General features: G+C 41.7%; 1 protein-coding gene across 1 annotated transcript in view; it reads right to left on the minus strand.

Moving 5' to 3' along the window:
* The window catches only part of ANKH (ANKH inorganic pyrophosphate transport regulator), a 93,729-nt gene that overhangs the window by 30,395 nt on the left and 38,122 nt on the right, over window positions 1-25,212 (minus strand). The window contains exon 2 of the mRNA XM_054164313.1: window positions 7,260-7,476. Coding sequence (XP_054020288.1) covers window positions 7,260-7,476 — 217 coding nt within the window. The remainder of the gene's footprint in view (window positions 1-7,259; window positions 7,477-25,212) is intronic.

Genomic DNA, 25,212 nt, shown 5'->3' on the forward strand with positions numbered 1-25,212 from the left:
GGTCACTGGCTTCTGCTGCTGCTTCTGCATTTTGCTGTGTTTTTCTGCAAATAGGCTAAGCTAACTGTGCATTTTATTACCTCATTTATATTAAACTCTTTTTATCTCAACTCTGAGATTTTTTTGTGTGTTACTTTCCCTCACTTCTGTGTTGGAGGGGAAGTGGGCTGTGTTGAACTTGCACAGTCTACATATCTGGTGCCCAATGTGGGGCTCAAAAGCCTCTGTCTTAATTAAAACAGCTAATCTTGGCAGAAGACAGAAGGATTGAGATAATGAGAAGCAAGGTAACGAGAGGATTCAATTAAGGCTTGAGGCTTGTTAGGACAGTTTTAGGTAACTTTTTTTTTTCCTGTGGTGTGCTCACTATGTTGATGCATTAGCTTTCTGGGGCAGCTGGGGCTAATATGTTGGTGTCCTCTATATGAATGTTACCTTAGGGGAATGGCTTAGAGCTGTGCTCTTGCTGTGCTGGTTACTGGTGGGCCCAACTGAGAGAGTTTGGGCTGTTCAGTATGGAGAAGAAAAGGCTCCAAGAAGATCCATTTCTATTTTTATTCCGTTCCCCCTAGTCCTATCATTACCTGACACTCTAAAAAGTCTCTCACCAGCTTTCTTGTAGGCCCCCTTAAGATACTGGAAGGCCACAATAAAGTCTCCTCAGAATCTTCTCTTCTCCAGACTGAATAGTCCCAACCCTCTCTCAGCCTGTCTCCATAGGAGAGGTGCTCCAGCACTCTAATCATCCTCATGTCCCTTCTCTGGACAAGTTCCAGCATGTCCAGATCCTTCCTGTAACAGGGCCTTCAGAACTGGATGCAGTACTCCAAGTGGGGTCTCACCAGAGTGGTAGACAGGGAGAATCACCTCCCTTGACCTGTTGGCGATGCTTCTCTTGATGCAGCCCAGGATGCGATTGGCTTTCTGGGTTGCAAGTGCACACTGATGGCTCATGTTGAGCTTCTCATCCACCAGCACCTCCAACTCCTTTTCTTCAGAGCTGCTCTCAAGACAGTCACTGCCCAGCCTATATTGGTGCTTGGGATTGCCCCAACCTAGATGCAGAACCTTACATTTGGTCTTGTTGAACCTCATGAGGTTGTCATGGCCCCACCTCTCCACCCTGTCAAGCTCCTTCTGGATGGATCCCTTCCCTCCAGCATGTCTGCCACACCACACAGGTTGGTGTTGTCAGCAAACCTGCTGAGGGTGCCTCATCCACCAGGCAGGTCACCTTGTCATAGAATGAGATAAGGTTCATTAAGCAGCATCTGCCCTTTGTGAACCTGTGCTGAGTGGGCCTGATTGCTTGATTGTCCTGTAAATGGTATGTTATACCATCAAGATGATTTTCCATGACCTTCCCTGGCACTGAGGTCAGACTGCTGGGTCTGTAGTTCCCCAGATCCTCCTTCTGGCCCTTCTTGTAGACAGGCATCACATTTGCTAATTTCCATTCTGTTGGGACCTCCCCATTTAGCCAAGGCTGCTGATAAATCACAAGAAGTGGCTTGGTAAGCACATCCGCCTCTCTTGGGTGTAACTCACCTGGCCCCACAGACTTGTGTACATCTTGGTGGTTCAGCAGGTCACTCACCACTTCCCCTTGGATTATGGAGGTCTGTTCCCCATTCCTATCTTCCAGCTTGAGAGGATGGGTACCCAGCAAATAACTAGCCCTGATATTAGAGACTGAGTCAAAGAAGCCACAACTACCTCAGTCTTTTCCTCAACCTTAGTCACTATGCTTCCCCCTGCATGCAATAAAGGATTTTTCACAGCAATAGCTAGACTCAGTTCTAGTTGGGTTTTGGCCCTTCTAAGTTGCTCCCTGCATAGCTTCACTGCATCTTTGTAGTCCTCCTGAGTGGCTCATGCCCTTTTCTAAAGGCCATAAACTCTCCTTTTTTTCCTGAGTTCCAGACAAAGCTCTTCATTCATCCACGCTGGCCTTCTTCCCTGTTGGCCAGTCTTTTGTGACATGAGCATGGCCTGCTCCTGCTCTTTTAAGATTTCCTTCTTATTTGAAGAATGCCTAGCTTTCCTTGACTCCTTTGTCCTTCAGGACTGCCTCCCAAGGCACACTACCAATCAGTCTCCTGAACAGGCCAAAGTCTGCCCTACAGAAGTCCATCCAAGGTAGCAGTTCTGCTAACCACCCTCCTCACTTCTCAGAGAATCAAAAACTTGATCATTTCATGATCACTAAGCCCAAGAAGGACTCTGACTGTTGTATCTCCCACAAATTCTTCTCTGTTAACAAACAGCAGGTCCAGGCGGGCACCTTCTGTAATTGGTTCCTTCAGCAGCTGCATCAGGATGTTACCTTCCATCCACTACAAGAACATCTGGGGCTATCCCCAACTCTGCTGCATTGTATTCCCAGCACACATCTGGAAAGTTGAAGTCCCCAACGAGAACAGGAGGCAACAAATGCAAAATCTCTCCCAACTGCTTACATAGTATTTCATCAGTCTTACCATCCTGATTGGGTGGTCTGTAACAAAATCCCATCACGATACCTGTCTCCTTGGCCTTCCCCTTGATTCTTACCTATAAACACTCAACCCTGTCATCTCCATCATTAAGCAGTAGACATTTACACCCCTCTGTGACATAAAGGGTCACCCCATCACCTCACGTTCCTTGCCTGTCCTGAAAAGTCTGTAGCACTCCAGTCATGTGAGTCATTCCACCACGTTTCCATGATGGCAGCTATACCAGTTTTCTTACTGCACAATGGCCTCCAATTACTCCTGATTGTTGCCCATGCTGCAGGCACCAGTATAGATATACTTCAACTCGTCTAATGGTCAGGCCACCTTCATGGCAAGAGAAGCCCCCATTCCCTCCAGACAATTCTCACATACTTCAGTAGTTACCAGCCTATCAACTTTTGTGTCTTTACTGCCCAACAGATCATGACCCCCCACTCCCACTGACACAGATAACTGCAAGACTACTACCACCTTGTCCCATGGATACTGGCATGATGCTCCCAGGCACCTCTGTAACAACCCAGTTCCCCATCCTCCCTTTGAGTTTGTTTAAAGACTTTTCAATGAGCCCTGCTAGCTCTTGCCCCAGGATCCTTTTCCCACTTTGAGTAGGTGTTCCCCTTCTGTTGCCAGCAGGCTTGGTGTCTCATAAAGTAGCCTGTGGTCAAAACCCCCAAAATTCCACTGGTGGCACCAGCCCCTGAGTCATGTGTTAATCACATATGCTTTCCTCTTCCTTTTAGTATTCTTCCCTACCATTGAAGGGATTGAGGAAAACACCACCTGTGCTCCAGATCCTTAACCAATTGTGCTAGTGTCCTAAAGTCTCTTTTAATTGCTTTAGGACTTCTGTCCAGACCTCATCACAGCCAACCTGCATTACCAGTAGCAGGCAATAATTGGAAGGCTGTACCAGACCAGGGAGTTTCCTGGTGATGTCTCTAACCCAGGCCCCAGGGAGGCAGCAGACTTCCCTGCAGGATGGATCTAGTCAGTATATGGGGCCCCCTGTGCCCCTCAGAAGGGAATTGCCTGCTACTATTACCATCCCTTTTTTCTTAATACAAGCATTTCTAATGTGTGGGCCTTGTTGATTCACCCCAGACAAACCCCTGAATGGACCTTCATCTATATTCTCATTTGCCAGGCCTTCAAGTTCCAGAGCCTCATACCTATTACATAAGGGCAACTGGGAAGGTGAGGGAGGCTGGGAGCGGATTTGCTTGCCTCCACAACTAAGGTCCTGTTTCCTTTCCACCTCGTCTCTTAAGTCCCCTCCTTCTGCCTGTGGCCAGAGGGTAGGGCAACCTCTGCTTCTTGTGATGCCTCAGGGTGTGGCTCCATCAATCTATCTCCCTCTCACATTCCCTGAAACTCCTTAACCTTTCCAATTTCTAATCCAACTCTGCCACCTAGCTGAGCAGATCATTCATGTGGTCACACAGGTACTGTCTCTGCATTCTTAGTAAACTAGTGAAAGGTTAAACAACGCTGTTTTACTGGAGGGCTTACCAGCAACACCATGAAACGCATTATGTTAGCATACTGTCATATAAATGATTTCTCTCCTCTGTCAGGCTGGCAGCTTAGTATAATGTCAAAAATACATGCAGTCGGGCATCTTGAATCTTTGCTCTTACAGCCCAGTATTTCCACCACAAGACAATTTCTGAAATAACAAGATGCTTTTGACCCTGGTTACAGAGTGAACTTCCTACCGGGAAACCCCAAACGGCATCAATAGCTGTAAACAGTAGGAGGGAAGAAAGGCAGTACATTATCTTCTATTTCCGTATCACACCTGAATCCAGGACTACTGTACTGACCAAGGTTTGCAGCAGGATTATAAGACAGATGAGCATGTGGTTTCAAATCCTTTTGGTCAGGGTAAACCTGATTCTTGGTTCTTGTACAGGGGAGTGACAGGAACTGCTGACAAGGACCTTGAAGATGTTAATGGGAATGTGGTGGGGTAGTGACTTAGGGACCCAAAGCTTGCAACTTTGAATTTATGTGGTTTGGCTCAGCCAGTCATTCCCACAGAGGACTGCATTAGCCCCAGTGGGGAAGCAATAGTGGGGAGCTGGTGCTGAAGCAATGACGCATGAGTCAGGTGGATAAAACAGTCTGCTTTGGCATTTTAAATATGTAGAGGATGCTGTTTCTGAGGAGATGAGTGCAGACTGCAAATAATCTCTATCACAGCTGGAAATACGGTGATTCATTTGTGGTCACTGTGTTTCTACCACCACTTGTTTTTCTTTCTGACTTTCTTTCTGGTACTCCTTATTTCATTGGACTTTTTGTTCCCTGTTCCTTCCAGGGCTTTGACAGTCATGTCATCTTCCTTAGCCCCATACAAATAGAAAGTGGAAGAAATTCAGTCCCCTGAGTTCTATTTGTTTCTCCTTTTCATCTGCCGAGCGTCAGTAACCTGTATTTGTGTTTCCTGTAGATAGCCTATGACAGGCTTGCAGCTGCTGCAGGAGCAGTCACAGGTCCTAGGAGGCTGCTTGTGTGTCACTGGATACCTCCTCTTCCTCCTGCTAGGCAGGCTGTGTATCTGTGGGTTAGAGAAGAATCATCAGTATTTGAAACAGGTTCAAAAGGAACTTGGAACATAAAACTTGGCAACATCACCCAGGCAATTGGTGCTAGAATCTGACTAAATCCATTCTCTTGGGCAATCTGCCAGTCCCTCATGTGGCCTTTCCATATTTTCAGGCACAAGCAAGTTAAATACCAAAAAATACTTTGCAGTATGCCACTAAAGGCAGATGAAAGGTTTATGTGAAGCCCTTTAATTCAGGACTTTAATGCATGTTAACTACAGCCTTCTTTTTTTTTTAATCAATAGCTGGAGAGGGCATTTCAGAGTTTCTGGACTCAGCAAGGTACTACTTCCAGACAAAAGCAAGAAACTAATCAGGCATACTTTCCAGCAGTTGCCCCAAACACCTTGTGTCAACAAGTCCCACATAGAAAATCCAACTATGTCTTTCACCTGAAAATTTGACAGTTATACTTTACATTTTCTTTAAATCTATCACAGCTTTAAAAAAATGCTGGACAACTAGAAGATATTGCTTTATCCAGCTGGCAAAGAAAAAAACCACTCTGACCAGCACTGGCAGGAAAACAAGTGAGCAACTGGAATAGCAGCTCTGAGGGCTAAAGAAACATCCCAATCAAAGAAATGTGAGACCCAAATGTACAAATGGCCCAGTTTGTAACAGTGACTCAGTAAAGCAGCCTCAGCTGTAAACATATTGAGGAAGTGACCAACTGATACCAGCCAATTAAATTTATTTGAATGCCTGTATCCAGCTTATGAAATTAGCAACAGCTCATCCTTGCCACAGAGTTGCCATGGCTAGTGCACCATTCCTGCAAGCATTTATTATGACTGTAACATGGAATAAAGGTAACACAGCGCTGCAGTATCAGTGATGGAATAAGAGACACAATGATCAAACAAACTGGAGTGCTTGGGAAGCACACAAAGCTGGTGAATATAGCTGCCAGTCTGCTAAACAATAAAAGCAGGTGGCATCCATATTTACCAGGAAGCTCTTGTACCTACTTGGGCAGGTACTGAAATAGTGTACTCCATTCTATATGCTGATCAGCAGCACGTGCTGCTCTCCAGATACTAACAGCTTGATAATGGTGCCTTACTTCTAGGCCACTCTGTAATTTCACAGCAACTCTGGCTATTGCCATCACACCCATTTCTCATCTTTCTGTGATGGAATGACCCTACTGCTGGTGATCCAACTCCACTCTGCTGCCTGTCAACTATCATGTGCTTCCAAGGGTTGTTGCATTACCACCCTCCTCCCACCCATTTAGAGCTCCCAGCTTTTAGGATTTTACCTGTTGAATGTAATGGCCTCTCTGCTTCTTCTCCCAGTGTCTCTTGCTCATTGTTGCTGAGGTCCAGAAGTTTCAAGCCAGAAGGTGCAGAGAATCTGGTGCATTTCTTGAAAATGATGAAGTTAAATGTCTTCCACGTCACACACGGCTTTTTACTGTTGTGGCTGATGCTGGGGTCGACATCCCATTTCTCCGGGCTCTCAGAAATTGGCAAATCCTGTGTCTGCATTACTTTTTGTATTCAGTTTGTATCTGCTTGTGTATTTTCTTTGTTTCAGAGTACACTGAGAGAGATGGTCTCACTTTGGCATGAACTGTTCTTAGTAATTCCTTCTTCTCTTACAGACAAGTTATCCAACAGTACTGGATGATGACTAGCACTATCAGAGAGTAATACCTGGTATTTTAATCAGGAAGCTGGCACCTACTTTGAGTGTTGTACTGCGAGGTAAGTAGTGAAGTGATAGCTACAGAAGGAGTACAATGACAAATGGCCCTACTAAGCACAACTTCAAATACTGCTACACCCATTTGGGCAGACACTGATAGTTGACCACTGCCCAAGAGTAAGACTGAGCTATCAGTTTCACAAAACCTGTCAAACTTGACAAAGTTTTGCTCACACATCTGACTGAAAGAGATCAACAGCATGTGTTCATGCCAGGCAGGAGAGCCATGGGGGTGGGATCTGCCACTTTACAACCTATTTAAAAAGCAGTAAAAATTGCATGGATGGGCATGATGCCAGCCCAAGAGATTTTAATCTCTTTTGCATCATCTGTTTCACTTATAAATGAAATCTTAAGACTACAGATTAATCAGTCTGAAGAAGATGAGAGGGAAGAAAATTAGAAGACATACTAATTAGATGTGAAGTGACCTTACCTATTAAGGTATGAAATACAGCAGCTACAGCGCCAGCTACAACCATGCATGAAACTGCTTTGGTCCTGTCTCGCTTGCTGTTCACAAACACCAGACCTACGTTTTTGAAGTCACTCATGGGACCTGTGAAGAACTTCATTAGGGAGTATGCCAGTCCATAGCTGGCCAGCATTTCCACAGCATCTTCCTTGACAGCGGCGATACCCCTATTCAAGGCCTGTTGAAACACAGAAAAAGCAAATAATGTAGTACATTTGGAAGTGTACAAAACCCAATCTTCTGACAGCCAGTTTCTGAAGCAATAAGCAAGTTCTGCTGTCATTGTTTTCACCCTGAGTTGGACTTTATTTCTCTGGGTCTGGCTCAGTTCAGTGGCAGTAACTTGTGACTCGTAGAACAGGCAACTTCATAATTTCATAGAATCAGTAAGGTTGGAAAAGACCTCAAAGACCATCAAGTCCAACCTGTCACCCAAGGCCTCATGACTACTAAACCATGGCTTCAAGTTTCACGTCCCATCCCTTTTCGAACACCTCCAGGGATAGTGACTCCACCACCTCCCTGGGTAGCCTAGTCCAATGGCTAACATATGGATGGTAAATTTAAGACAAGTATACTTGAAAATATGGTAAATATCTATTACTGAAGTATATAATGCAGCTCCTGCTATACCAGAAGTCAGTCTCTTTTCCTTTTAGAGGCATTTCATAACCTGCTAATAATTATGGATGATACAAGACCATATAAATTCTACTTTGAGGCCTCAACCCTGAACTGAGCAAAGCATAATGCTTACAGGCCACCTTTACAGGTAAAAACTCTGACATTATTATGTGCTGAAATTTTAGGAGCTCAGATGTTTTTCAGTGTAATGTGGCCTTCACTACAACCCATGTAATTGTTGTGAACATCAAATGTTATGCTATGACATTTATTATTAAACTAGGTTAAATATGCATGCGGCTAAATACAAATATTTTCCTTCCATGTATTTCAGGGGGTTCTGATCCTATATTCATTTCTATCTCCCTGTAGCCTATTTAAAAATAAATAGATCATATGTATTTCAAGACATATTCAGGTTCAACTAACCTACTAGTTCATCCTAGGTCCATGTTTAGGAAAAGTTTGCCAATGAATCACTGAGAAGTAAATAGATTATTTCTAGAATTAAGATGAACCATAGGGGGGAAAAAAAGTGTAAATTGCTTCAGTTTCTAGCTTGCACCAAAATGATTCTAAAATATTGCACAAAGATGACAAGAATAATAAATTTTATCTGCAGTGTGACAGCATCAATCATGTTACACCCAGTGAACTGTTAAAACAAGATTAGATTCAAAAAACATGAAGGATGAAATATGACTTGTTTTCAGATGTATTTAGTTCCTATAGGTTACAGCTGATGTGTTCTGACAAGGCCAATGCAATGAGGCTAACCAGGAACATCTCACCAACCCACTCCACTTACACAGCAGTTCTAAAATTGCTTTTTCTGAATGAACAAACCAGGCAGAACATCATCAGATAATCACAGTGGAGTCCTTCAGTTTCAAAGGAACATTTTGCTGAAGTCTTTTGACTTTTTTTTTCCCCTTTCTAAAGAACATGTAAGCAAGCAGCTCCTACTGACTTCAAAAGAAACTGCATCCCCACAGCAGAAATGAGCATTTTTCCCACTGTTCTTTTCCACTATTTCTGTGAGATATGATTAATGTTTGAAACTACAGCAGCACTGTCAACATCACAAAAAGACTAGAAAATAACAACTTCTCCATCATTGGCATCTGCTAAATCTCTTTCCTGAAACGTGCTCTGATCTGAACACTTGAGGGTCCAGATGTTTTCACTTGCGGTGCTCCAGCTTGTCCCTTCCTGAAAATACCATGTGCTAGATATGGAATATCTGCAGCCGCTATATGTAACTGTTTCTGGGGTACAGATAATTCTGTCTACTGCATCAGTAAGAGTTCAAAAGAAACTCAATCTTCAGATGCTAACACCACTAGTGGGTGCATAAAACAGTACTCAATTTGTGGAAAAGACTGTGCCCTCTGAAATTAATAGTCAAGTTTAGCTGTCTTTTGTGGTGATACTTGTGATGATGTAATTGATATCAAGGTGTATACAGCATTATCTTTTTATTTAAACTTCCTATAGATGTTGAATATCCCTGTTGCTGCTGCCAGTAATAGGCAAATAGCCTTAGATTATGTCACACAGTGGGTTCCTTAAACACGGCTTTCCCCTCTTGCTTTTTGTCAACAGTGAAATATTTCTGGCAGCTTCAATTTAAAGAGAAACTGCTAACTAATTTCAGGTAGTCTGCTTTAAAAGCTTCTCATCACATGTAAACAACTGAATTATTTCCAGCACAAGTACATATTTCCTGGTTTGGACAACTATGGGCCTGTGGAGGATGGTAATGCAGTCCTGACAAGGTATCTGGGATAAATGTGGCTTTAAGAAATCACATTCTGCCAAGAGCTATGGTGCTATGACCCCTTTGCAGACAGACAAATCTGTGCTGTGCACAGTCCTCAAGCCAGTGAAACTAGTTCTGATAACTAATTTTTTCACATAAGTAGGGCAGACATAAAGTCTTGAACACTCCTCTGTCTCTCATTTTTTGATTTTACAGGCTGAACAAAGATCTCTTTTGTGTGAACAAATGACAACTAAGTACATACTTCTGGGTAATTTTTCCCAGAGTTACACTGTGTACCAGGTAAGGTAAATTGTCAGAACCCTAACAGGGCTTTTGTAAGGGGTACATTGCCATTGATTTATACTCCTGTGGAATGGTTGGCTGACATGACAAAATACTCCAGAGGCTAACCATGAAAAAGCAAACCTCTTAAATGCTTCTTTAGAAAGACATTTAGAAAATAAACAGTCAACAGGGCTGTGTACAGATGGTTCAGCTTCTGTGGCTTTCTTTTTCTGGTTTTTTTTTTTTTTTACTTTAAGATGATGGTATGGTCAATAAGGTTCTTCATCCTCAAATTCCAAACACTGCATGAGAATTTGTGTAGCATTTCTGTTCCATGTATCTCAGAATATTTTTGCTACTGAAGCTCTTCATGTCATATTTGACACCCTTAAATCCCAGATACTTGATAAAGCTGCTTTGTGGTGCAATATGAAAGACACAGACACTTGATCTTTGGCATGCCAGCCATGCAGTTGATAATCTTCCAGTCTAATTTCCTGTTACATTTCCAATTAAATCTCTCATAAAGGAAGAAAAATATAAACCAGGACAAGGTCTCATTTTTTTACATGACGATGTTGTGCATTTTTTGTGCAAACAGAAGTCAGCAGGAAAATTTCAGCAGCAGCATCTGCATTCCATATTTGTATCACACACTACAGAGCATACATACCTCTACAAAGATCTGTGTAGCTTGTCAATAAAAAATCACACAGAACTATGTAATAGTAATAAGAATAATGATGATATTTAATACAGAAGTAAGCTTGATCATATGTATGTTGGGTGTCATCATACTTTTACCTGACTTAATCATAGGGACAACTAGGAAATACAGATGCTGGAAGAAAATCATTGCTGATGGCACCTTCTCCTGAGTTTTATATGCACATATAACCTAATACAGTAGTAGATGAAAATGTCACAGAAAATTGCTGTTCTTAAAACATGATTAAATCAATGTCACCAGCATTAGTGACATTTGTTTTAGAAATAAAAGAAAAAAACAAAAAATACTTCCAGGCTGAGCACAATCTGGTAGGTTCATGAACAGGTTAGCTAAGGTAAGTCATAATCCTAAAACACTTCTCAGAATGGCAGGCACCAAGGTCTACAGCTATGCACTGTCTTCTATAGCACATTATGTTCTCACTAGGAAAATGAAATCTTTACTAGATGACCCAGTAAAAAACTCTTGAGCCTTTTAAAAATAAATGCATGCTACCTCTAATGTTGAAATCAGAGAGGACTAGCCTTTTAAAATTCCAGTTCAAAAGGTTCAAGTCAGAAGAATGCCAAACAACAAATTTAATGACCTTTCAAGCCACTAACCACATCTTTACAATTGGGTACTGCAGCTGGCTTCATCCTCTTAGAATGAATGTATGAGAACTCTATCAAATTTCTAACACATACATAATGATGGATCCAACAAAAAAATTACATGCAAAGGCAATGTTTTAAAAATCAGCAATTCTGAGAGAAATATCAAGGGTCTAGCTTGCCCTATTTGTCACGAGCTTTCTGCACTACTCCCTAATATTGGTAGAGAAAGCTTGGTAGAGAAGGTTTGGTTCCAATCTACAGCTACCCAACTCTGTGGCCAAAAATTCCAAGTAACAATTTGTAACATTTTCCCCCTCCCCCAGCATATTTTTTCCTACCTGTCCTCCCCTAAGAAAACAGAAGAATGCCAAAATATGTAGTTAAAGAGCAAGCTGACACAGGGGTCAACCTTTCTCCTGTGTCACATAATCTTTCTCCTGATGATTGCTGCCAGAGTTTTCATTTACTAAATCCTGTATCAAATGTACCAGCCAGCTCAGGCTTTTCTGCCTCCTCCTGTCACCACTGTAGGAACTGAACTGCCAGAAGGACACCTGACAGATAAAATGCTCTGCATGCATGGCATAACTGGACCATTATATCATTGCTACCTGAGCATTATCATATCTGCATCTCTCTTTCTAACTGTCTTGTAAAGGCAGAAGCCACTGGTAGGTAATTTGAGGGAAATAGCTAGCCCTCTGACATAGGTCTGTGTAAGACCTGTGGATATCTGTGTAAGACCACGGACACAGATAAGTGGGAGAAAATGGGGTAAAAGCCATTTAGCTTGAAAATGATGACTGAGGAGTGTTTGTTGTTTTGGGCCTTTTTTTTTCCTTTTAATTTAGTTTTCTGAGGTTTGGTTTGCAATACTTCTACTCCAATGTCTAATTTTGGGTCAGGATCTATTACAGATCATGTGTCAGATGACTGAAATGCCATTTGAAGTCAATTCCTATTAGACCACTATTAAAATACTTGACTTCCCTCCTGCTCCCTTATTAAAACTGGGTGTAGGAGAACAGCTAGTCATGCCCATCCTGAGAGAGGAACATCTAGACAATTCTGTAGTGTGTGGCCTATCTCTGGTGAGGCCACCTTTGAAAGAACATTAGGACTGCCCTGAAAATGGCAGATGAAATTCTTCCATCTCCTGCTGCTTTGTAATTCAAAACAAACTGCAAATGCAAGGTGTCAGGTTTGTTTTTAAAAAAATGTTTGCATGCAAAAATTTTAATCAACTTTGCCTGCTTAAATTACGAGAATATGGCTTTCATGTCACCTGAGATACATCAGGGAACAGCAGTTTTTAACAGGCAGGGCCAGGAGGCATAGGAATAACCAGGGCAGCAGCTGGCAACAATGAAGTCATCAAAAATGGGAAATCCTTCCCACCTCAAGAACCAAGGTAGAGGAGGAAGCATTGGTGAGCTGGAAGAGTAGCTACAGCACACTACCCTAGAGCAGTGTGAATCTACTGCGTGTAGATTCAGGAACCAGCAAAAGGCAGAGAGTAATACAAAAAGCACTGGAGACTGCAGAAGATAATGGCACGGTATCACATGAAAGAAACCCGACTCAGTGAAGCCAATACATGCTTAATTCAAAATCATATTTGACAAAATGGCAGAATATTTATGACAAAGAGCGATCTTGGAGAGGTGAGTTAGTTGCCTCAGATGATTGACTTCTGATGGGACAATATCTATTGAATGGGGATGGCAACCTAAAACACTACCACTTCCATTGACAGCTGTGAAGAAACCCTTAGGTGAGACTATTAACTTTTCCTGGCTTTTAAGGCAAGCAGTGCTTGTAGGGGCACATGGCAGAAGCAAAATCAACATGTCAGAGATACTGCCCTGCACTACGATTACCTTGGTACCCTCTGGCTGATGCTAATCTATTGTCCAAAATGTATTCAAGGTAAAAATTGCAAGGGAATGCCTTGCTCTCAAAGCATGCTGTATGAGAGCTTCTCATTTAGGTTTCCCTTGAACTCACCCACAAAAATAAGAAGAACTTGTGATTACATTACAGAAGTATAGCAAACTCTAGGATGAAGGTATTTCTGTTTCTATGTCTATGATTACAAATAAAACTGAGACATAAACTGAGATACATAAAACTAGGAGGTCAGCTCCCTGCCTCTTCAAAATGCCCTGTGGAATAGCTAACATTTCTTCACCAAATTGCATTTTGATTATTTCTAAGTGCTAGAAAACATTGAGGGGGCTACAAGTGCATATCAAATGTCTCTACATAGAGAGAATATCAGATACAAGTGATACAGTATCTGCAGCAGTGCTCCTTCTTTTGTTTTTAATTTCTCACAAAACCAGGCTCTTCTCTCTTCCTCACATTATACTCCCAAAGCAAAAAGTAAGCTGATTTACTATCAGCTGTGTATTTCATAAACCCGTATTTTCTCATGTTTATAAATTAAATCTCTGCAAGGACTGCTCTAAGACTTGTTTGTACGCACACAGCAAATTTAATCTACAAAGGTCCCACACCTGTCAGTCTCTCACAACTCTGGCATATTGCCTTTTTACTTGTATTAACTCAGTCACTGCTGAAATATCCTATGTGGCTCTCAGCTGAAATGGAGATTGCTTTTTCTCCTTGACTACACTTTCTTACTAGACTCCAAAGTACATAGGTTGGGGTTGGAAGGGGCCCTTGGGGGGTATCTTAGAGGGCTGCCCCACTTTGAACATCTGGGAATTGTTGTGGAGGACATCCTGCGTGTCCTCTGGGCAACCACCCTGAGAGGCCACCCTCATTCTGAACTGACGTAACCAGAACTGGAATCTGAAGATCTATGCCCCTTGCACATTAAAACACTCTCCTACCAGCAAAGGCTATGCTTCCAGCATCAACATTTCCCCTTCCTTTCCTGAACAACAGTTTGCTTCACTGCTCTGTACCACATTTCCTTGCTGTTCCAAAGACCTGCTCTACACCACTTACCCTTTCACGTTGCCAATAACTCACCTTTATTTTCATCTCATAGCAAGAAATTACTTAGCTCCACTTGCATTCCAATTTTAACCTTTCCTTTTGTTGTTACTGGCTTTTTCATAGATTTAACTTACCAGAGAACAGAATTTTTCACTAATTTAGATGTTGTATTTGATTCATTTGTATTTCTAAGTTCATTTGTTGCACATGAAGCTAGGCTTTCGCTTTCTCTTTTTTCCACACACTGTAAGTAGTTCTCTTAAGTAGTATTTTTTCACATAAGGTCACCTGACACTCCAAATTACAAGATCCTATTACCCAGTATAAGTCTATTTCTTCCCCTTAAAAAATTCAGCCCAGGCAAAGACTCATATTTTGATAAAATAGCTAAAAACAATCCAAGCAAATACTTTAACCTGTCTGCAAAAATACTTCCTCCAATTGCAAGAATGGGGGAAATTAATGAGGTTTTTCCCTTGCTTTGTAGATTTCTTAACCATCTCCTTTAGACCTTTCATGTTAAAAAAAATCATAATGCAGCATTTGGCAAAAAGTGAAATTTGGCAGACGCTACTGAAAGTGCCATTAAAACAGACCCAAACTTGGCCAAGCATCTGCAAAGTAGGAGTTGCATAAGTTCAGTAGAACTTGAACTATTTCAACTGCACAGAAATCTCTTCTATTTTTCATCTGCGCTGAGCATGCTCCTATGGCCATTAAGCTTAGAGAGTGAAGGACAAGCACCACACAATAGAGACCATAGAGGTTCAAGTCCTTAAGGTACCAGGAGACAAGCAAACACTACCTGTATCATTTGCTCAGAGCAAAAGGGCACATAGTTCTTTTTCCATGGACTGAAGTTGCAGTACCCTGCTAAGACTCCTCTTGGAGTAGTGAGGTGATTTATTATTATTATTTATTATTATTATTTATTATTATTAGAGGACACAGTCTCAGGCTGCGCCAGGGGAGGTTCAGGCTGGATGTTAGAAAAAAGTTCTATACAGAAAGAGTGATTGCACATTGGAATGGGCTGCCTGGGGAGGTGGTGGAGTCGCCATCACTGGAGGTTTTTAGGAGAAGACTTGACAGGGTGCTTGGTGCTGTGGGTTAGTTGCTTGGGCGGTGTTGGATTGGTGATGGGTTGGACGCGATGATCTTGAAGGTCTCTTCCAACCTGGTTTATTCTATGTATTCTATGTATTCTCCTATCTTGGCTCTTGTGGAAAAGACCCTGGAGGCCAGATCTGTGAAATTTAGTGCTTCATCTCTCTTATTTCTGGGATTAAGATCCCAAGTCCTCCTATTTGGGAGACACTGGCATTTCCTCTCAATTCCCCTTTTCCATGTGGAATTTAAGTGATGTAATAATCACACCCAAGAAATCCTGAAAGAGACAACTATCAAATTCAAGGTTGTCAATACTGCAGTAACATATTTTCATATCATCACACGTACTATCCTACCACTTCATGGATGCTTTACAGATTACCCTACAGTTGACCAGCTAGAGAGTAGTTCCACGGAGAAGTGCCTTGGAGTCCTGGTTGACAATAAGTTACCCATGGGACAGCAATGTGCCTTGGTGACCACAAAAGCCAATAGTATACTCAGGAGCATTGTGTCCAGCAGGTTCTCCTTCCCCTCTACTCAGCCTTAATTAGACTACATCTGAAATATTATGCACAGTTCTGGGCTCCCAGTTCAAGAGGGACAGGGAATTGCCCAAGAGAGTTCAACAAAGGGCTACAAAGATGATTAAGGAATTGGAACATCACTCTTTTGAGGAATGACTGAGAGACCTAGGGCTGTCTAGTCTGGAGAAGGCTGAGAGGGGACCTTATCAGTGTCCACAAATATCTGAAGGGCGGCTGTCAAGAGGATGAAGCCAGTTTCTTCTGTGATACCCAGTGATAGAACAAGGGGCAACTAAAGAAAACTCAGTCAAAGGAAATTCCATCTAAAAATGAGAAAAACTTTCTTACTGTGAGGGTGACAGAGCACTGCAACAAGCTGCCCAGAGAGGGTGTGTAGTCTCCTTCTCTACAGGTCTTCAAAACCTGCCTGGACACAGTCCTGTGTCACTTGCTCTAAGTGGTCCTGTTCACAGCGGTTGGGACTTGATGATCTTTAGAAGTGCCTCCCAAACTCTAGCACCCTAAAATTCCATGATTCTGTGAGTTGCAACCATTCAGAGTTACTAATTTTTGCCACATCCAGAACCGGTAGCCGGGTAGGAGAGGTTGCTTCATTGGAGAATGGCCGTGGGGATTCAGGTATTTGGTGCAACAAAACAGCTGAAGCCTCCCAAGATAGATGTTCTGCAAGGTGAACTTTCTGTTAAATCAGCAGGTAATCCTTTTGGGGAATAAATCCTTCAGGCTCTTAGTTCAATGGTAAATGTTCAGGCTATTTTGATTGCCGAATATGGGGAAGTTTGGCACCAGTGACAACATATAGGATGGGGCCAAAACTGGTTCAGATAATGGGACTGTAAGGCAAGATTGACTATGTAGAAACAGTTGGGTGTGGTTTTTTTTGTTCCTTAAGTCACTTTCAGACATGCCTAAAGTGCTAGTTACTGAAAAGTTGAAAATGTCAGAATTAGAGGGGACTATATGTTGTTGCCTGCCCCTTGCTCCCTTCCTCTCTCACTGTAGTTCAAATTTGTCAGCAGCCAACAGCAGACCAAAGTAAATGTAGCTTGCAAACTGCAACCCCTCTGTTATCACTGGACCTTCCCCAGTCATTCATAACTCCCTGAAAGTGCCACCACATAGGTCTGCTAGGCAAAAATATGTAAAATGACTGAGCCCCTGCCATTTAATGAGCATTTCTTGTACATGATGAAAGGCTAAAACAAACTAAAGCAAATGTCTGCAGATTTTGTGAATCTGGGTTGGGTAAATGTTCTCCCTCTCACTGCAGACAGGAGAGGTAAAGAGCCTGCTGAGCAAACACACAAAATTTTTGACTTGTCATGTGGCTGGGCTTAGGAGGAAGAAAGGCAAATAATTGCAGTTTGGTCTTTCATTCACCTCAGTACTGCTCTATGTTAAAAAAAAAAAAAAGCAGTATCTATAAAGTACATGCCAAAGCTACTACAATTGAAAAGGAAAAAAACCCAAACACAAAAAAACCAAACCAAAAAACCCAACGCAGCCATCAAATAAGGCCTCAGTGCCTGACTTCAGCAGTGGGAGTTTGCCCAGCTGTCTCTGAATGTGTAGTACAGGCCTACCTTTATGTATACTTAGGGCACCATGCCATTATCTGCTGTCCATTAGCTCACTCTTTAAAGTACTTGCCTCCCCATGTGACCCAGCACAAACTTATGTATGTTCCAGGGCTTTGCCTAACTTCAGTGGAGCAGAACATATTTGAGCTTTGTGATTTTCAACAGCTGTTGTATCAGGAGCAAGGAGCATGGCTGGTTAAGGTCCATCATTAAGCAGCTGTTCCCTCCAGCATGCTGCTGAGCAAAGCACAGTTCAGGCTACACAAAGCAGACTTTGTTAGGCATGAGTGCTTGCAACTGCAAACATAGAGCTGCCAGATTACTCACATCTTAATTGCTTAGAAGTGACAAATAGAGGGCACCTAGATCACCAGCCTAAATACAAACTTGGTGTTTCCACTGCTGGAGACACCCATCATAAATAATGTCCATAACATCAGTAAGAAAACCTTTAATTTGTAACTGTTTTTCTTTTCCTTCTATTCTTATTCTTTGTACCACCTTTATCAGGAAGAGACTAAAGTTATTGGAAACAAACTGTAGAGTGGAAGAAGACAGAAAGGAGAATAGATACACTTTCTCCAAAGTAAATTTTTTTCCTTCCGAAAATCCAATCTTCTATACCCATAGCTTAAGTCAGAGAACCTTGAACTTCTCTCCTGGTTCTTGCAGGTGGTGTTGACGGGATCAGCTAACATTTCCTTTTAAAAATAGCTCAACTGGTTGTCTTGGTATCAAATGACATGCAGCCAACAAGTCAACTTGGTGAAACCATTGCACATGGTTTTTACCAGGCAGTGGGTGTATGGGGCACAGATAACTAAGATGTTTCTCTTGAATCATACACTCTTTTTGAAACTCCTGATCTTTCATGAGGGGAAACACAATAACTTTCCTACACAAGCAAGGCTGAAAATACCCTCTCTGACCCAGAAGAGCAAGATGCCCCAGGGGAACCTGAGGTTATGTGATCTCGTGGCAGCTGGAGCCCTGCTTTTGTAACAAACAGCTTTCCGTGATAATGGAAATACAGGTGAAATGCCAAGTAATATGAAATGCAATCAGGCTAGATATACTCTGTGCTCACTGGATTCAATAATAAAGGGGAGAACTTGACAGCGTTACATTCCTTTAATCCTATCAATGCTTTAAACCTTTCCTCTGCACCTCTTGATAACACATAAGTTATGGAGGGAGACAAAAAAGCATTGTTTTCTAATATACTAGGACATACAAACCCTAGAGCCAGGGGTTCACTGGAGTAACCTCTAAATGCCTGGCAACGATTAATCCTGTTACATCTTCATGAAATCCCTGGCTAACGCTTCACTCGGAATTCCTTAAGCAGTACCTTGGCAGCCTTCTCAGGGAAGGGGAGACTTGCAAGCACCTGTGGAGTTGTAGCAAGCCTTGTTAACTTTTATTTCTATGTGTCTGGCAGGGGTGTCTTAACCAAAAGTGCAATCACAAGTCACTTTGTGAGTATTCCTGATTATGTCAATATGTGGCATAATTTGATGCTTCATCTAATTTCAGAGATGTCTATCCCCTGGATTCACAAAATCCAGCTGAAGAAATGATCAGTAGATGGGCTCCTCCACTAATTGAGGAACTCTAAAGGATGCTTCAGACACTTCAGTAATTCTTAAATGGGTTCTGCTGTCTAACAGCATCTCTACAGACACCTTTAGTAACAGAGAGCCCATCATCACAAGATACTTGATATATTGAGTGATTCTTTCAGTAGCAAAGAACATTTTTTTCTGCTAACCCACTCCATCTAATTCCTCAATTTGAATTACATAGTTAAAATTTACTAACTCATTTTCATTTGTTTTAAGCAACCACAAGACTTGTTAAGTTCAGTAAAACCACAGAGGGATTCCCAGAAGCTTAAACTGACACAGAAACATCACAGTGAGATAGGTAATTTTGACTGAGTCACTGGTTTTTAATAATGGATCTCCTTACTCCTGGATTTCAAGTGATAAGAAGTGTGATGAAGATAAGACTATCTACCACTCCTTCACAGTAATCCTCTGCATTGTGCAGAGGGTTTGCTGTAAGAACATCTTCCCATCATAGTTCCCCCACCCCTAGACCAGTCTTTGTTCTGCATTGAGTCATTTGTTACTCTATTTCTACAAGTCAAAAGAGGTGCAATCTCTTTTCATTCTTCTCCATACCTGGGCTTTTTGTTCTTTTGCAAGTACACAGGATGTAAAACATTAATTCAGCTAAAATTTATCCCTGAGCCACTTTAATGTCAAATACAAAATTGGGCCTCCTGCCAAGATTCTTATCCAGGGGGAGAGAGTCCAGTGTTGCACTACTGACATTGTGGGGTTTGAAAAACTGAGCCAGTTCACTTTGACAGTGTGGTGTGGCTATGTATGTAATTCTTTGCTACACTTCTCTGTCTCCACTTCTCTGTCTACAAGAACAATACATAATGATTTACCCTCTGCTGAGGATTAACACAATACAATATAAGGTACAAGGCTGAAAAAAGAACAGAAGAAAAAATTGCAAAGCCCTTGCAAAGCAAAGGACTGACATTACTATAGACAATTTGATGGTCTCTGTATCTAGGTGTATTTTGTCTTTAACAAAACATGAAAACTGGGGTGGGGGGGGAATGGCACAAACCCAAACACAGTATTTTTCTAAGACAATCCACCCAGACTTCCTAACTGTACTGACAACTCTAATAGGACCTATCAATAAAGCAGGAAACAAAGGACACATTTCAGTTCAAAGTCAGTTTCTGAAGCTGTGGGTGCAAATATGTTTTATTTGTAGGTCCTCAGTAAAGGACATCACTGACTCCATCCTTGGGGCTTAACAACAGGTTTTAAAACACTTCTTGCACACATATTCTGTACTCATTCATCTGCTTATCTAGAAGCAGTGTTTTTCTACTGAAAATAACATCCACAGTGGATACTTCCTTTTTAAGCATGATGAAATGGACTGATAGAAAGCAGTAGATACTTTACTCATCATTATACTTCCACAGACTCCAGTTTCTGCACTGGCAAAACTCTAGTCCTTAGAGGCTGCTGGGCTTTCTTTAAAAATTCAGGCTTGAAGGGCAGTCCAGCAAAAGCATTTAGTGCTCTCAGACCAGCCTCTGAAACATCATGTAGATTAGTCTGCCACAGGCATATCTTTGGTAAATACAATCACAGAATTATTTGGTTAGAAAGGGCCTTTAAAGTTCATCTAGTTTAAACTCCTCCGTGAGCCCCACTGTTTAGAGACCCATTCAACTTGGCCTTGAATGTTTCCAGGAATGGGGCTCTATCACCACACCGGGTAACTTGGTCAGTGTTTCACCACCCTCACTGTAAAGTATTTCTTCCTTATATCTAGTCTAAATCTATGATCTTTTTGTTTAAAACCATAATGCTGAAGCTTTTGTAGAGGTGGTGTGTAGTACTAGAATACAGGCATTGCAGATGCGTGCACGAAGCCAACAGCACACAGTGACTGAACTCTGCTTTTGTACTTCACGGTAAAAAACCTGAAACGAGGATATCCACAGTCACTGTGGAACACTTCAGGGAATTAAGTGCCAAGAAGGCACAAAGACTACTGAAGTAGTCTCCAGATGCTGGTCAGGTACAAATTAATCTATGCTAGTCTTGACAAATACATTCCTTCAGACATCAGAGAAATGAAGTCCTGGAACAGACCTTGTGAAGTGGTACCAAGAGTAAAAAACTGAAATACTTTGAGGCAGCTAGCACTGGCTGATGTCTTACAACAAAAGCTGGAAGGTATGCTTGCAAAGAAAATGGAAATTTCTTTGAGACAATGCCGAGTGATGGTTTTAATCACTACTCCTCTGCCTGTGTTCCTGCTGATAATCTAGTATGTTTGTTCTCAGCAGGCTAAAACAAGAAACTTGTTCATGCTAGTCACAGGTTTCAGAGGTAAATTTGTAATTGGAACTAAAGCTAGGTTATATTTTGCTGGAGTGGAAGAACTGCTCTACCTTAGGTACGGCAGTTAAAGAGCTGTAGTATCACAGGGCAGTCCTCCAAAGCACTGTCATTTGGAAGTGGTGATCCCAAAGAGACAGACATTCAAACCAGCTCACTAGAACTGTAAAAGCATAGTTGTCTACTGCAGGTTTTTAAAGACTTTAGCAACGTTACACACCACATATCTTTTCTAAACTCTCTAGCTGAAACTCTGTCCCAAAAGAGTCAAAAACATGTCTGTGATAAAAGCTAGAACAGGTGTCATGACACCTTTCTTCAATAGTCTAACCTGAAGTTTAGATGATCCAAAAAGAGCCTTTCCCTCAGGTCACTCCAAATGTACTGTAGGCAGTGAATCTTGCCAAACTGGTTACTCTACCATGATAATAGCATAGGGCTAGACCCTTAACTCCTAGTGAGCCCTGGATCCTTATGCTCAGGAAAATATGCCTCTATGCCTGTTGCTAGTGGGTATCATATAAACACCAATGGCTTTGTCCCTTGAAGGTTAATCTGACAGAAAGAGTTTCAGCTTTCTTTAACTCATCATGTACTCAGAATGAGAGATGGTGTCACAGGAAACAGATTCTCACCACTGTCCACTCTCAACACACATTAGGTCTTCCTCAGTCTTTGCTCCTCTCACCCTCTGTCCATGACTGCATTGCTGGCAGCTCTGGCTCAGGCATGGAGTAGGTACATACACATTCCAAGGCTCTGGCCATTTTTCCACCTTGGGTCTCATCACAGATAGCTGAATGAGTTTTTAAAGTACTGCAGATCTCCTCCTTCCCTGCCATGGGATAAAATGAAAACTGTCTTAAACATAAGATAGCAATGATATTTTCACAAACTTAGAAGTAGAGGAAATAAGTTTCTTCGTGCATGTTTTATTATCTATGATGTAATGCCCTTACTACTTCTGTTTTCTTTTTGGAAGACCTGACTTTGTTTCAACTTCATTTTAGTGTTTGATAATAGAGAAAATCCTTTGTTGAGGTTATAGTGGAGGAAAACTGTTACTGCCATTACTGCAAATTTAAGCTACCAGTGTGACAAATTTGTTAACTCCAGGCAAGAGTGCCAATATCTTATTTTACAGTAGGAACTGAGCTGCAGTAATTCTTTAACTTAACAGTATCTGAAACAAATGCAGTTAAAATCTGTGTGAAGAATTTAATTCCTTTTTTTAGCTACACGTCCACTCAATTACATATTAGAATAGAAGAGAATGGAATAGACTAGACTAGAATTAACCAGGTTGGAAAAGACCTTTGAGATCATCAAGTCCAACCTATCATCCAACACTATCTAATCAACTAAACCATGGCACCAAGCACCCCATCCAATCTCTTCTTAAGCACTTCCGGTGATGGTGACTCCACCACCTCCCTGGGCAGCCCATTCCAATGGCCAATCACTCTTCCTGTGAAGAACTTCTTCCTAACATCCAGTCTAAACCTCCCCTGGTGCAGCGTGAGACTGTGTCCTCTTGTTTCATTGGTGGTTGCCTGGAAGACCAACCCCTATCTGGCTACAGTCTCCCTTCAGGATAGTTGTAGACAGCAATAATGTCTCCCCTCAGCCTCCTCTTCTCCAGGCTGGACACCTCCAGCTCCCTCAGTCTACTGACTTACTGCAGTCAGCATTCATTCCTCAGGAATGGGAAGCAATAGGGTGGGCACTCAGCCAGGACCATCTTTGCTGCCTGCAGTGGGAAAGCTCTTGCCCTTGTAGACAGCAGAGGAGCAGGTGCCAGCTGATGGACAGAAAAGATTCTGGAGGAGTCAGTGGCACTGCATTAAATATCAAGCCATGTTGTCAGAAGCATCTCTGGGTAAGAAACAAGGTCTACAAATTAGAAGACAAAGGAGGAAAAAAAATAAAACAAGAATAAAATAAAAGTAAAATCCAGGTCAGTGAAAGAACAGATAATGTGGTTTGACGCTGTACACACAGTCTCAGACCTTATGCTTCATGGTATTAAAATAATTTTTGGATCTTAAAGTTTATTGATTTGGTAACAAGTCAGCAAATTCTTTGGGATGTTTGGCATACTGACCAAGCTAGCCTGCTCACCTGGAAGACTGTGATAGGAAAGCAAGTGGGTACTAGCAGCCATACAGCAAACCATCCAGAAACATACAGGCACTGGTGCCTGCATTGATAGATGTGGAAGACAGGAAGAGGGCAGGTTTGCAAGATGCCATCAGAAAAGGCTTATCACGCTTGCAGAGGAAGAGACTTGAAGATTTCAGAACAAAAAATACTTGCAAGGTATAGCTTTGGCAGAGAGTAACTACGTGTCTGTGATGAATGGAGTGATAATTCATGTCAATTAGATGATTTTGATTAAAGAAGAAACTCAAACAGAAGTATGGATGGGCTAAATAAGAACATGGAACTAAAAAGTGAGACAGGGATATTTTCTTTTATTATAAAATGTTCTTTGCCTTTGTTATTGTTGTTTCTATTTTGTTTGCTTTATTATATTTATGTAGAAGCCTGAATAGTAGAGTGAAATACTAGGGAAGCTAACAGCTTGTGTGAAAAATAGCCTATGTAACAATAATAAGTTGCTTAAGGATGAGAAAGGAGAAGAGTTTGCTGCAGAAGATGTGAAAGTGAATACACAAGAAAGGGTTGTAAGAACTGGCAAAGCAACCTCAAGGACTCTGCATGTAACCCACCCTTGGGAAAGGTACTGAGTGTAACAACAGAGCTGAAATAGTTACAACCACAAGGATTCTGCATGCAGCCCACTAGCAGGTGCTGACCAGAGGATTACATCATAGACAGATCACCAGAAGGATGAACTAATTTAAATAAACCCACCTTTATATGCATATGTATTAGGAATAGAATATTTAAAGAGGAACTAGATTGTGTTTAGTGTGTGCTGTTGGTGGAGCGCAGACTCCCCGTGCACCCAGCGCTGTTTGCTTGTCTCTTATTGCCTTAAAATTGCTCTTTTCAAATTAAAATAGTATTTAATCGACTTTAATTTGCTTTGCCATTAATAACATGTCCCTTCTCCACTGTGGCAGACATCTCTATCTCTACACCTCTAGCAACAGCAGTAACAATGGAGGAGACCATTAAGTCAACTTGGAGAAACAAAACTGCACCCCTATGGTGAATGCTCTTTTGACAAGCCCATTTAGTTGTACATGCACATTTTATTTTTGAGCCAATGGCAGATCTCATAGTGGAACACTACTACCAAGTCCATGGGAAGCAGGATCGCTGTTTTCAACTCACAAAGAACCCCAGTCTGCTGTAGATTCCTTTGCACAGGTCTGTAGGAGTACCACTGGCACTGGTACTCCAGTGCATTCTGACCATATTACATACTTTACCCACATCAATTAAACAACTAACCTTGCATATGGCAGCATTGAAAACAAAACAAAGAAAAATGTGAGAAAAGCTATGATAAATGCTTCAGAAAAAGGCCAATGAAGCATTTAAATGCTTCATTTCAAACTAAAATAAACATAATTCCAAAATCAAAATAAAATCCCAACACTGTACTTTTGGCAAATACAGTGATGTTGAACACAGGCAAAGGTGAGGATTGAAGCTGTACTCAATAAGCTTAATGCAGGGTCCAGACAAAAAAAGCTAGACAGTCTATGCTGTAGACCTCTGAAAGAAACAGTGCAGGAAATTGCAGAGGGTTTAATTAATTTCATGCTGCTGTTTGTACAATCTGATTAC

The sequence above is a fragment of the Dryobates pubescens genome, chromosome 9 (assembly GCF_014839835.1).
Source record: "Dryobates pubescens isolate bDryPub1 chromosome 9, bDryPub1.pri, whole genome shotgun sequence".
Taxonomy (NCBI): Eukaryota; Metazoa; Chordata; class Aves; order Piciformes; family Picidae; genus Dryobates; species Dryobates pubescens.